At 42.4% G+C, this 14,502-nt stretch overlaps 1 protein-coding gene across 1 annotated transcript in view; it reads right to left on the bottom strand.

Moving 5' to 3' along the window:
• The window catches only part of adamtsl3 (ADAMTS like 3), a 67,691-nt gene extending 57,054 nt beyond the window's left edge, over nt 1-10,637 (bottom strand). The window contains exon 1 of the mRNA XM_088990378.1: nt 10,467-10,637. Within this exon, the coding sequence (XP_088846504.1) occupies nt 10,467-10,523 (57 nt within the window). The 5' untranslated portion in view covers nt 10,524-10,637. The remainder of the gene's footprint in view (nt 1-10,466) is intronic.
• Nucleotides 10,638-14,502: the final 3,865 nt, after the last annotated feature.

Genomic DNA, 14,502 nt, shown 5'->3' with positions numbered 1-14,502 from the left:
GGGAGACAGGCTCGACGCAAAGGTGAGAGGGCAGAAAATTCCACTGGTGCATCAAGAGATGGCAATTCTGCAAACAGAAAAAATGTTTAAATGAATCCCACTTTTACTTTCCTCCGCAGAAAAAAACACAAATTAGCCACCGCAATTACAAGCAAGCAAATGTTGCAATATTACGGGCGACCGAGTAAGCATTACAGTCACTGGCGTCAGAGGGGGGGAAAAGCAATAAATACCTCAACAGTTGTGCAAAAAGGCTCGTTGGTCCAACTATGTTGATGTCTCGCCAGATGCCAGGGTTTAGCTGCTAATTAACATGTTTTGCACTGACTTTTGCAGAAAACTTGCAATTACATGGGGGCGGTGTGCATTATAAAAAAAAGTTTAATATCAGCCGCAAGCTGAATGAAAAGACTGTTCTTGGCTTATTTACATGCAGGGGCTGAATACTAAATGTCGCTAGCGTTAATACGGTGTAGAGCAAGAACACTGAATTGTGGCCTTGGAGTGGATAGTATCAGGATACGGCACATATTGTATCACGATACAGGTGATACCAGAGCATTGGACCTGTCTGTCTATCTGTCTACATACCTATCTTATTTTATTTTTCACCCGACCATAGGAGTATGAAAAAAATCATCACAATGTTTGCTGGTATGGTCAGATGTGTAAATATTGGGACTTGGACAAAATTGTGATTGTTTTACCATTGTTGTGATTGTTTGGAGGGCAAAAGGACTGTATTTTCCGATGTATTATGCGCACCACGGGATAAGGCGCACCCGCAAGGAAGGTCTATTTTCAAACTTTTTCCATAATTTATATAAGGCACACTGGAGTATAAGGCGCACCCTTAAATGAATGAAATAAGTTTTCCATATATAATATAGAAATATATATAAGTTTCCAAACATAAGGCACTCCACATTATAAGATGCTACAGTAGAAGCTGTGGTTACGCACGACGACTTCTACAGGGCGAAATAGAGCCGGGGGCTGCGGACAGTGGCTCAATATTACTTCACATATAAGGCACACCTGTGTATAAGGCGCAGGGTCATCTATTCAAGAAAATGAAGGCTTTTGGGTGCGCCCTATACACCATGCCATGCGTTTGTTACCACGTATGGCTGCCATATTGGAATTTTTCATTATTTAACTGCTGGCCAAAGTAGCAACATGATGAATTCACAGTTTTGGAACAATATTGTCACATACTCAGTGACTTGCTTCAGAACTCACTGGACAAACAGCGCTACAAAATACAGCTGGACAAATCAATGTACTCAGATCGTTACATCAACTCGACTTTTCCTCTGGACAAAAGGTTTTCGAATTTTCCAAAACGATGAGGCTTCGCTTGGTGAGTTTCTCGTTTGCTGGCAATCTGCCCATCATGTAACTATTTAACCGAGTCAGTTATGGTGAAAAAGCCATTTGCGCCTGCTTTTGGGAAGTAGATTGCAGCTTCCTGAAAGCCAATCAAATGCTTGCAGTCATAATTTATCTTAAAAAACAAAACAAAACATAAAAATAAATAAAATAAATATAAATAAATTAATTAAAATTACAAAATCAAACAAAAGCTAAAAAATATGAATAAATAAATATAAAAATGAAATTAAGATACAAAATAAAAGATAACAAAATCTTCTTTTCCTTTCGGCTTTTCCCTTCAAGGGGTCGCCACAGCAAATCAGTGTCCTCCATCTTTAGAGGTTTGATCCGCATGTTTTTTTTGGCCAAGCTTTTTAAAATTAACAAAAAAAAAACACACTGAGAATGACATGGATGGCGGCTCCCACCCTGCATTTTTTTGCAAGTGAGAACATTTCTGCTTTGTCACTCAGAATTAAATCACGCATTTGTTTCCTCACTACATTGGCCAAAAAATTGCTTCATGATTGTTTGCCTGGCACGTCACTCACTCTGTGTTATGGCACTGACACCATATTGATTTGTGCATGTCGCTGAAATGCACCAATCAGATGTACATATTTTTCATCTTTTCTATTGAATCGAAGGAGGCAAACAACAGACTCCAACAAGTCAGACCCACGTGTATTGTTTTGCCCCCCCTGAGTTCACAACAAGCACAAACTTTTGGGCATAGTCATCAGGAGAAAGTATCCCAGGGTGAAATTCCACAGTGGCACTTCAAATTTACCGGCATGCACAGACAAAGGCTGTCAAGTGAGTCAAGGCCCTGGAACAACAGTAGCCAGCGCCTGCGTTTTCTTTCTTATTTTTTTGGGATGTTGGACAGGTCAAACATCCATCACCGCTCAGCAGTGAAACAACATGCTGCAGGCTTATACAAAACATCCATAAAAAAGTCATTGTGGCTGCAGTCCCGTCCACGCTTATTTTTTCGAGTTATGCTCTGGCTGACACCTGATATGAGCAGAAACATGGCCTCTTTGCATGTATTGGAGAAAAATTGGCTTAAAATGATGGTGATTTCTTGTGCAAATTAATAATTAAAAAAGTGAATACATAAAACAAAATGAAATATTTTTGTGCATGCAATACTTTGTTTTTCTTTTTGACACTATGTGCAGTTTTTTGTTGAAACATTTTTGTGCATGCAATACTTTGTTTTTCTTTTCAACCCCCCCATCCCTAAACCCCATTTCAATGCTGCTGTAGATTGCAAATTTCCCAACTGTGGTACTATTAACTTCTTTCTCGTTCTTATAAAAGAAACAGATTTGGAAGTCTGTTTTCCTCCAGGTCAGAGGGCTGTCACGTTGGCCTTATAGCGCCCTCTGCTGTTGACTGAAATCAACATCAAAATGCCCTCGTGCGAGCATTTGTGAAGGTCACATCTGACCTGTTTTTGGGTTTGGTCTCGCAATGCGATTTCAAAGGTGCTTCAGAAGACAGCAAGGTGGCGCTATGAAGCACAGGCAACCCTGTTAGCAGTAGATTGAGTGTTTTTTTTTTCATATCCTCCCACTTTGACATTTCTCATACTCTAATCCAATCTCCTTTCCGCCCTGTCTCAGCAGCAGACAGATAGCCGCGCTTCTATTTGTTTTCCGAGCTGCCACGAAATCTGGAATAAGTACTGGTTGGTTTCTTTGCTCCATGACTTTCACTTTATCTGCTACGTAAAACGCACTTTCATGTGATGTTTCGTCAATTTCAGAGAAGCCATCAAAAGTGCGTCTGTTGCAAAAGGTGTTTCCGTGCTCTCAAAGCGACGGTCACGGGCAATCGAAGAAGTTGAAAATTTTCTGTTAATTTGGATTAATGAAAAGCAGCTATCCAGCGACAGCGTGAGTAAAGCTATATATTGCAGTGTATTTCTTCCATTATAATACAATAGCACATTTATTATACATAGAATAAGGTATGTTGTGTGTAGTTTTAAGGCTTATTTAGTTGAAAAGTATATTTTATGGAAACCCAGGAACGGATTATTCCCATTTTAATGGTTTCCTAAGGGAAAACATTTTTTGTGAGACACACTTTTTGGCTTACACACTCTGTCTGGGAACCAATTAATTTCGTAAGCTGAGGTCTCACTGTACTTTAGGACATGGGTCGGGAACCTATGGCTCACGAGCCATATATGGCTCTTTTGATGATTGCATCTGGCTCGCTGATAAAATTAAATACATATTATTTCTTTTTCGCTGTCCATTTCCTGTTTGGGCAGTTGGCGGAAAACACAATTTTGATTGGATGAATATGACCTAAGTTGGCTGAAAGCGCAATTTTGATTGGATGACACTGACCCTGGTGTCCGTTGGTGTCGAAACAGGTAACCGTCCTCTTTTAAATAAGCATGACGAGTAAAAAAAAAAGACGAGTATCGTACACTTCAGTTTGAATGGACCCAAGGATTCGCCTTTGTGAAGAGAAAAGGTTCTGCCGTGATTCTAATTTGCAATGAAACAATACCATGAATGAAACAGTTGAATATCAGTGGCACTTTGATAAGCCCCATGCTAACGTTAGTATCAATTTACTTCTGTGAGAGACAGCAGAAAGCAAGCGTGCAAGCTAATGAGCAGTGTGCATGCTAGCTAGCAGTAGCTTCGCCTATGGAAATGGCAAGTTGACTTTCATTCCGATCGTTTGGCTGGGTTGTTTTTATCAAACATGAGGAACGGAAAACTATTCACATTAATGGTGAGCATTATTACAAAGTTATTTTAAATAAAACATTCTGACATTTTGTTGAAATCACTTGCATTCGTGTTTTCAACAAAATAAGACAATTGCAGGCCTATCAGCCATATATAATACAATTTTTGTCATAATGACAGATGAACGGCAAATTTCAATCAGAGATGACGATGTCCCTAATGATACTTTTCATGCTGACTTAAAAAAAGTCTGTTTTATCAAGAGCACATCATGTTTGCGATATTTTTGTTTTAAGTTTGAACAATACAAGCTTGCGCAACACAGATTTTTGTAATTTCAAGATACGTATTTAAAAAAAAGCAGTATGTGTGAAATTAGATCCGTTTTATTTTTGGCAAGTGGCAGCACATCAAAGAACCATCTGGATTTCAATGCTTTTTTTGAAAGTAGATGTTTAGTCTACTTCAAAATGTTTCTGGATCCAGATGACTTTATTCCGTGCGATCACTTGAATAAATAAAATTGAATATATTCAGCATACTCTTCTTTTGAGTGTATGATGTTCCAGGGGGAAAAAACAATGTTTAATACATAAATATTTCTCTAAATATAGAAGTGTCTGACATGTGTTATTATATTTTAATGGAAACTTGATCTGATTCAAAATCTGTGCAAAAGAAAATAAATGAGTCTTAAATCTCAAATCTGAATGAAAAACAGCGTTGTTGAACGCTGAATAAGACCTTCTCCGCTTTAGTTTGCTTATATTTAATATTCTTGTTGACCTTTTCAGCCATTATTTCCTCGTCATGCCCTCTTGAAATGTCAAGAGGGGCCTCTTCTGCGAGCTTCAAAACTCTTCCAAGTACCATTTCCAACATGTAGACAAGAACACACACACATTCTAACCTGACTCCTCTCTAATTAAATCTCCCCGGAGTGTGGGAGGGTTGTGATCTCCCTTCTCGTTCGGGCCACTCCCTATAGAGCTCCCGACGCCACTCCTGCTCCTCGGAAGGGATCCGAGGTCAAGGCTGGGGCAGAGCCAGAGAGAGCTAAACGCGACGCTCCAGTCGTGATAAATATGCTGAGCAGATGACGCGGCCCGGGACAAACAAAACGAGAATAAATCAACAGCGGTCGACTGCAATGACAGAAGAGACAGATGGAGCCCAACACGTTTCATGGGGGACGGGAGGCCATAGTTTGGATGGTGAGAAACAATCCTGCCTCTGATGAAACAAGCACACAGACAAGAAAGTCCAGGAGAAAGGGATGGGACACCTGTAAAACAAAGGTGGACTGACCAAGGAGGAAGACAAAAAAACAAAACAAAACGCCCTTCTGCTGTAACGTTGCCATCTAATGGTGGCAGCTTGAAAATGCACACTTTGAGGAAAATGTTCAATACTGTACATCATTGCTAAAGGACATTAACAACATTATCACTTTTTTGTTTTCTAACTGACATCAGAAAAACGTTTTATAGCATCTAAAATACCCAAAACACGCAGTATGATATTTTTATTCAAATGCAAAACACCAATAAAAATGACTTAAAGTGCCCAAAATCTGCAAAAAATTGAGCTGCGAATTGGGCATTTGCAGAAAGTCCCGCCCCCAGTTCGTGACGTCACGCCAAAACATCTTGCATTACTGGAGAAACATAACTGGAGAATCAAAACAATGGCTTCAGATTCGGAGAATATGCTTTCTTGTTACACATCCAGTTATGAATATGATTCAAATAGTTCTGAAGAATAAAGCATACATGTTTGCAATCGATTAAATAATTTATTCCGTGTCATTTTGAGGCATCAGGGGTGGGAAATGTCGCACTCAAGGGAGGCAGAAAATGGCGACAAAGCCGTGTAGGGAATTAGTCAGCCAGTTTCCACAGGCTGATAAATTCCTTCCACGGAGCTTGGTCGCCCTCTTCTGGTGGCTTTTTGGGGCAACACGAGGTTTTCATACCAAACAAGTACAGCAAAATACATTGACGTGATGGAAGGACTGCTACAATGTGTCTTTTTTTCAGTCAGGGGTGTTCCTTCAGTGACGTCACGTGCGGACTCGTCACCAACTCAAAAACAAGACTTCCGGAATATTCAACGCGAGTCTTAAAACGTAAAATATAGCTATATGCGGTGGAATCTTTGTAAAATACACTGAGTAGAAGTCATTTGAAGCCATTTTACGAATTATGGACACAACTTGTCCGGAGACGTCGGTTGTCCTTTGACACGGGAGTCGGAAAAAATATCGATATAACCGGACTATCGATATATCCGATCCTGCGGCATGTAAATTTTCTATCTATCTACCTACCTACCTATCTCGATATTTTTTCCTAGCCCATATGCGAGGGCATCACCATTTATTCTTTTACTCCCAGAATTCGCCGTCTTCACCATCAAGTTCACGCAACAATATTGAAGTGCCAGTGTCTCATCTGAAGATTACTGTTCCCTTTCCCATTTTCCACTGCCTTCCGCTGCTCTTTGCCAGTGTTCATGACGAGTACTTCCTTTGGAATCTGCCATCACTCATTCTGCTCCCGGTGGCTTTTTATTCACCAGTGTACCAAGGGCGGGATGGAGTTTCACCGTTTTTCGGCCAAGCTCTATCGCCCCAATTTGGAACGGGAGCATCCCCGGCACACCAACTGCAACTCGCTCAGGCAAGAATGCCAGCAACACTCCGTGAAAAGTTCAGGCTGTGCAAACATAAGCTCCACTTCAATTTAGCCTGACGTTACGCACTGCCATTTTTCAGCAAAGGCGCACTCGGTAGAGATGAAGACCAGATGGCAACAATGGGATGAGAATGAAAGCTTTTGTTGTGTAACTAAAAGCAGACTCCAAAAACTTGCTCCATCCATCCATTGCTTCATTATAGACCAGATGTTCATTTAACTCCACAAATGGGACCAATCCTCCAAATTAATTCCCATTCCATACCACAACAAACATGCGTCAAAGTTCAGTAAAGATACTCTGCATCTTTGTCATCACGCAATCGAGTCATATCCGTTTGTTGCGGAAAAATAAAGACCCGCAAGGCTGGATGACATTACAAGTTCTCCACATTTCATCAGGAACCATGTACAATGTCAATGTTAAGTTTGCATGACAAGATTAACGGTTAAATGTCACATTCATTTAAAGAAAATGTCAAAAGAGGTCTTGAAAGGTTCCCTTTGTCTATTTGGGATATATATTGGTCCAGAGTTACCAGCACAACTTTAGTCTACTGACGAAGCTCTTCGGATGAGGAGCGAAACATCTGACACCTTCAAAGAAGGACAGATGACGGCTGAAAAAAACTTTTCATCAATGGACCACTTCTGTACGACTGAGAGCCTACACAGACGTCCCTTTTTAAAATAAAAATAAGTATTGATCGCCATTTATGTTCAGTGAATCCTGACTAATTTTGATTGAAATAAAAATAATTCTAATTGTGTTCTCATTATTTTAGATTTACTTAAAAATAATTTTCATAAACATCATTGTCACAAATACTTCCAGATCATTTTTGGGCTAAACTGGTCGTCAATCGTCTGGTGGTGGTCATTTGTTGAGTATCAGCGCATAAGTAACTTTTAATTTACATTTCAAAATTTTAAACGAAGTCATCAGTCACTGAAAGTTATTTTTAATGTCAGCTAATCAGTGAAGTAACTAAGTGGTCTTTTAAGGGTAACTGCTGCCATGCTGCCCATCTGGATCCTGCCATTGGCTTCCCCGTGTGTCCATGGGAGGCGGCAGTCAAACGTTAAGTGGGGCCATTTCCTTGAAAAAACACGACAATTTGTTGCTTCTTGTAGCCAACTTCCTTATGAATTCCAGCCGGATCGTTACAAGGAATTGTTGTGGCCAAGCACTGTGACAACAGAAATTGTTGCGCAGATATCTGGCACATTTGCCTTTTTTCTTCTTTCCCGGGGAGGATTTTGCATGGGTCGACAAATCAAGGAGATGGCGTGAGAGCCTTCCAAGGCTCACTGAAGGTATGCCATTATGTCACCCACAAAGGAAGGTCTTATTCCATGTAGGGTCAGAGCCACAGGCCACTTGGCCCACATACGCAAATCACCGAGAAGAAAACCTCCAAAGACCAAACACAAAAGTATAGGGCCCCATTCTTCTTCATCCAGAATAGTCACACTGAGATGCTGACCCGAGGTCTAACATGAGCGAGTCGCCGGGACCACTTGTTGATCGTCTGTCCCTGAAGTCAAGAGTGCTGGTCATCGCAATACCGGAAAATGCACTGATTCATGGTCCCTCTTGCACATGTTTGCCATGTTTTGGTCACCAACTCAGCAAGACGCTTCCTTGCCACTGTCACAATGACAGTGGGCTCGATCCAGACCCCTTCACTGATTCACTGCCATTCCCGAATTTATACAGGAATTAAAAATATGACGTGGATGTGTTTTTTCCTTTCCACGAGAGGGAAGCATTTGCCTTTTGTACAGCTGCCCTCATTTCAAGCTCAGATAACTCCATACCCACATAATTTAGGAATTAACTTTTTTTCTGATGAAAGAAGAGAGTGTAAGGTGTCTTACGCTGCATTGACTGTTTATGTAGTCCAAGAAGTCAATATTTCGTGAGTCCTGAAATTTGAGTGGACACAGTTTTGCACATGTCTGGCAGTGAATCAGTTAAGATGCAAGCTGCACTCATGGACCACCGTTGAATGGACGCCATGCCCATGTTTAGACCAGCTCTCAGCCTCAAAAGAGAGACATACAGAACGCTCCCATGGTGGAAACTGTCATAGGGATAAGGCCCAGTTGTCAAACTCATTGCCCTGGGGCTAGGTCCTCCCCACCACTTCATTTTTGTGGACCTCAGAAGCAAATCTCCTGCTTCATATTGCTCCCAAAAGTCCCTTTTTCAAGTAACTGAAACCGTACAAGATACAGTAAGTGATTGTGGTGTACAAAAATGAGTTTGACACTGCTAGCTTGAGGGTATTAGCATGTTTCAACCATCATGCTGTGAAATGTAAATTTCTCCACTGTGAGACTAATAAAGGCATATCCAATCCAATCCAATCATCAGTCAGCATGAGTCAGACTCGATACTTTGTGGTGCTTTCTACTATCTTTGGGACTGCTTTACTTTCTGTATATGATAGTTGTCCATGTTAAGCGCTTTGTTACAGCTTCAGTTGTTGTTAAAGCGAGATATAAATCAATATGTATTGTATTGTATCAAAGCATGTATTGCATTATGGATTATCATCTGCAGTCCAACAATGCAAAATAAAAGCAAACAAAGAAGGTTGATGGTTAAAGCATTGAGGTTAGCAAAAATGGGGGCACCTTTAAAAGGTGACCGGCGGCCTTCATCCCACATGTTTACTGACTAAAGTGTACCGAATGAAGGCCGGACCACCACTAGAGCACTCTCAGCACCTGTCTTGTCGTCCGTTGCGTGAAGCGAGGAGCCGCCCGCAGGAGATAACAAGCTTGAGTGGCGATGAGTGTGAACTGACTGCACACGCACCGCTGATGAGAATGGCGTGCGCAGTCAGGTTGACTTTGGGGCTTTCTTGGGAGTATGGCGCTTAGAATATAAATCAATAAATTAGGTGCCGCTGCATATAAATGACTATTTGTGGATTTTATTTCTGACCATTCAGGAACAGGACGATGAAAACAATGCTGTTTTATATTTATTTATTGAAACATAATGCACAGCATAAGGCTTATTATTGAACTTTATTGTACTTTATTGCACTAAAAGTGAAAATACCCCCTTACAGCAGAGGTGTCAAACTCGTTTTTTTTTGCCACAGGTCACATTGTAGTTACGGTTTCTTCTCGGGGGCTGTTATGAATTTGGGGAAACCATTAGAATGTTTCATCTCCTCCACAGGTCACAGACAGAGCACACAACAAATTAATGAATAACTGGTTTTCATATTTGGAGGCAAGAATAATGCATGTTATTTGGTTCGGACTTATAGTAAGCATCATGGAATTTCACACATTTGAATAGCTTTCACGGGCCGAATAAAATGATTTGGCGGGCCAGTTTCGGGCCCTGTACCTTATGTTTGGCACAGGTGCCTTAAACGTTTAAATCAAGTTGTTTGAATCTAAATAACTACTTTCAAGGCACTCTGTCCTATCAACCCAAGTTATTTTCCAACATATACTGTTCAGTTAAAGGATAATTAAACACACATAAATGCAAGATTGTATAACCACGAGCAAACCACTTTCTGGTGATTTATATTTAGTCTACATTTTATAGCCACAGGTGACAACGAGTCGAGTCACCCACTGCTGCCTGTTATATCGAACAGATTACACATTGGCCACACAACTGTGCTCTTACGAACCTTACCTTGACCCAAGCCGCGAACAGAAGCAGTCCAGTCGCGCCCCAGCCGGCCCCCGTCATCTCTCTCCAAATTCCACGCGTGTGCACACACTGAATGGAGACAAGTGACCACTTTGGAGTCTATTCGGTGCCTGTACTGTACTAGTGGGTGTGCGTGAAAGTGTGTTTGTGACAGTGAGGAGGGGGCGTGGGAGACCGGGTGGGAAAAGAGGTGGGTGGGGTGTTGAATCAGATCGGATCCCGCATTATAACGAAGAACGTCAGGCTGTCAATAAGTGACGTCTGACGTAACATTTACGTACCACCATGTTACTGCCGTTGCGAAAATGTCAGGACTCGATTTTCGCTTGCCCGCCAAGAATTACGCGTGTGTGTGCGTGCGTGCGTGCGGGCGTGCGAGCGGGCACGTGTGTGCGCGTGTGTGTGCGCGTGTGTAGACGGGAGTTCTTAAAGAAACACCCACCTGAACCGTTGCGTTCACAAACTGACGTCACTTCCGTCCATTGAAGACGAGAGTTCCAAACACTACATTTAATCATTTAATGTCCAACTTTAAAATCACACTCAACACATAATAATAATAATAATAATAATAATAATAATAATAATAATAATAATAATAATAATAATAATAATAATAATAATACGGGCGGCCCGGTAGTCGAGTGGTTCGCACACTGGCTTCACAGTGCAGAGGTCGACGGTTCGCGTCCCGGTCCGGCCTCCCTGTGTGGAGTTTGCATGTTCTCCCTGGACCCGCGTGGGTTTTCTCCGGGTCCTCCGGTTTCCTCCCACACTCCAAAAAACATGCATGGCAGGCAGATTGACCACTCCAAATTGCCCCTAGGTGTGAGTGTGAGAGTGACTGTTGTACGTCTTTGTGTGCCCTGCGATTGGCTGGCAACCAATTCAGGGTGTCCCCCGCCTCGTGCCCGAAGACAGCTGAGATAGGTTCCAGCAACCCCCGCGACCCTAATGAGGAATAAGCGGTACGGAAAATGAGATGAGATGAGATGATAATAATACACAATTGGAGAGAACAATAAGCAAGGCAATCACTCCAAACAGGAGTGGAACTATGTGGTGGCCAAGGGTGCCCGTGGCCACCCCATATTATTTTGTGTTCACCCCGACATGAAGGGACTTTTTCTTTTTAATCACTTGAATTTTTTTTAATTCCCCATTGTGGGACTACTAAAGGATTTCTGATTCTGATGTCATTATCATTTTCACATACAATACTCTTCGACCCACCCATTCATAGTCCGCCACCACAAGTTACTTTATATGAAGAATATACAGTATTCTTGATCATGATCGACTTTAAAATAAATCTGAGTGCAAATATATAAAAATATAATCTTCCTGAAAGACAGAACACACAATGCCTGATAATCACTCTGAAGTGCTGTTAACTAGCAGCTGTAAATCCGACTATGAGATAGGATACAAAAGCAAAGCTAAGGCAAAGAAAATTGCTATCCACCATGAATTAAGATCAGATTGATGAGTGTGATTTTGCATTGTACTGGATACTTTAGTTGTGATTTTATTTCATGAACACCTGACTGATAATAGCACCCTTGCATGGCAAACCCGCACTCCTTCTTGGTTCGCCCCTGGCTGTACCTAAGGCTGTGGCCATTTTCAACAGAAATCCAAGATAAATGTGATTCCCCCCCCACCCCCCTCCCCTCCTCTTTTTATCCAGAAGATGACATGAACACCCTCTCCCACATACATGTGGTCAAATGTCAGATTGACCCTCTCAAAAAGAAATTATATATATATATATATATATATATATATATATATATATATATATATATATATATATATATATATATATATATATATATATATATATATATATATATATATAAATTAAAATCCGCGTCTCACCCACCATGGGTGGTGTCTGTCCCCCATTTTAGCTCGGGTCCTCTACCAGAGGCCAGGAAGCTTGAGGGTTCTGCGCAGTATCCGTGCTGTTCCCAGCACTGCGCTTTTCTGGACCGAGATATCCGATGTTGTTCCCGGGATCTGTTGCAACCACTCGTCGAGTTTGGGGGTCACTGCCCCAAGTGCTCCGACCACCACAGGCACGACTGTCACCTTTACCTTCCAGGCTCTCTCCAGCTCCTCTCTGAGCCCTTGGTATTTCTCGATTTTCTCATGTTCCTTCTTTCTGATGTTCCCATCACTCGGGACCGCTACATCCACGACAACGGCTTTCCTTTCCCCTTTATCTATGACCACGATATCTGGTTGGTTGGCCATTACCATCTTGTCAGTCTGTATCTGGAAGTCCCACAGGATTTTTGCTCGGTCATTCTCCACCACCTTGGGAAGTGTTTCCCATTTTGACCTTGGGGTTTCCAGTCCATACTCCGCACAGATGTTTCGGTAGACTATGCCAGCCACCTGGTTATGGCGCTCCATGTAGGCTTTCCCTGCCAGCATCTTACACCCTGCAGTTACGTGTTGGATTGTCTCAGGTGCCTCTTTGCACAACCTACACCTTGGGTCTTGTCTGGTGTGGTATATCCTTGCCTCTATGGCTCTGGTGTTCAGGGCCTGTTCTTGGGCAGCCAGGATGAGTGCCTCTGTGCTGTCCTTTAGGCCAGCCCTCTCTAGCCACTGATAGGACTTCTTGAGATCAGCTACTTCTGCTATGGTTCGGTGGTACATCCCGTGTAGGGGCTTTTCCTCCCATGATTGTCCCTCTTCCAGCACCTCATCCTCTGTTCCCCATTGACTGAGACATTCTCTGAGTACATCATCCGTTGGAGCCTTCTCTTTGATGTATTCATGGAGCTTGGATGTTTCATCCTGGACAGTGGCTCTCACACTCACTAGTCCCCGGCCTCCTTCCTTACGGCTTGTGTACAGTCTCAGGGTGCTGGACTTGGGATGGAACCCTCCGTGCATGGTGAGGAGTTTTCGGGTCTTAACATCTGTGGTCTGAATCTCTTCCTTTGGCCACCTTATTATTCCTGCAGGGTATCTGATCACTGGCAGGGCATAGCTGTTTATTGCCCGGGTCTTGTTCTTGCCATTGAGCTGGCTTCTGAGGACTTGCCTCACCCGCTGGAGGTATTTGGTCGTAGCCGCTTTCCTTGTTGCTAATTCGAGGTTGCCATTGGCCTGTGGTATACCGAGGTACTTGTATATATATATATATATATTATATTTTTATATAATTTTTTTATATATATATATATATATTGCAGTCTAAATGCCAAGTGGGTAGGACAACTCCTAAAAGGGAAGTACAACGTTTCGGAATATCAATTTCTCGGCTATCTTGCTGTTGCTTTTGGAAGCACCACGAAAGAACAGAGCGATGCGGTGTCCTCATCGAAGCTCCGACGGAATGCGAGCTGCTTACAATAGTGCAGGTATGCGATGTATGAGTCACCTGAATTGCTGGCTGACACGCGGGCTCGAATTCGGGTTAATCTCTATTAACACGCCGAGCGCAGGAATGCAAATGTTTATGACCCCACCACCACCAACCCCTCGGAAAGGAAGACAAACCCTCTAAAGAAAGAAGAAAAAAAGTCTTTACAAGCCGCGTTTGTTCATGGCAAATTCATAAGGTGCTGTCGAACTTTGACCCCCTTGCGCCGGTGACTATCATGAATAGTTGACATTGAGAGTGGCGAGCGCATAGCTCAGCCACATCCTCATGTTACAAGCCGGGATCACGGGCTCAAAATGAACTTTCCTGGGTTGTAGCTTTATTTTTAGCCACTGGAAATGCTTAATCGCCGACAATTTTTGTCTGTTTGTTTTCATACGACTTTACGCGTGAGAATAAGGACTGCAGTATGTCCGCTGCATGTGAAGATTTCCTTGCTCCACATATTTTCCTCAGAGGTCAGCTCCCAACACCCCCGCTCCCTTTTCCCTCTCATATGACTGACCTGGTTGTCTCTCCGTCAGGCCAAGCCCAAACAGGGCTGTTTGATCAGCCCCTTGTGGCCCGAGAGTCAAAAGTGCTGCTTGTCACATGTGTTCAAAAAGGGGGACAGCT

The sequence above is a fragment of the Hippocampus bargibanti genome, linkage group LG02 (assembly GCF_051943395.1).
Source record: "Hippocampus bargibanti isolate YZ-2025 linkage group LG02, ASM5194339v1, whole genome shotgun sequence".
Lineage (NCBI taxonomy): Eukaryota > Metazoa > Chordata > Actinopteri > Syngnathiformes > Syngnathidae > Hippocampus > Hippocampus bargibanti.
This window is presented reverse-complemented; position numbering and strand designations above follow the sequence as displayed.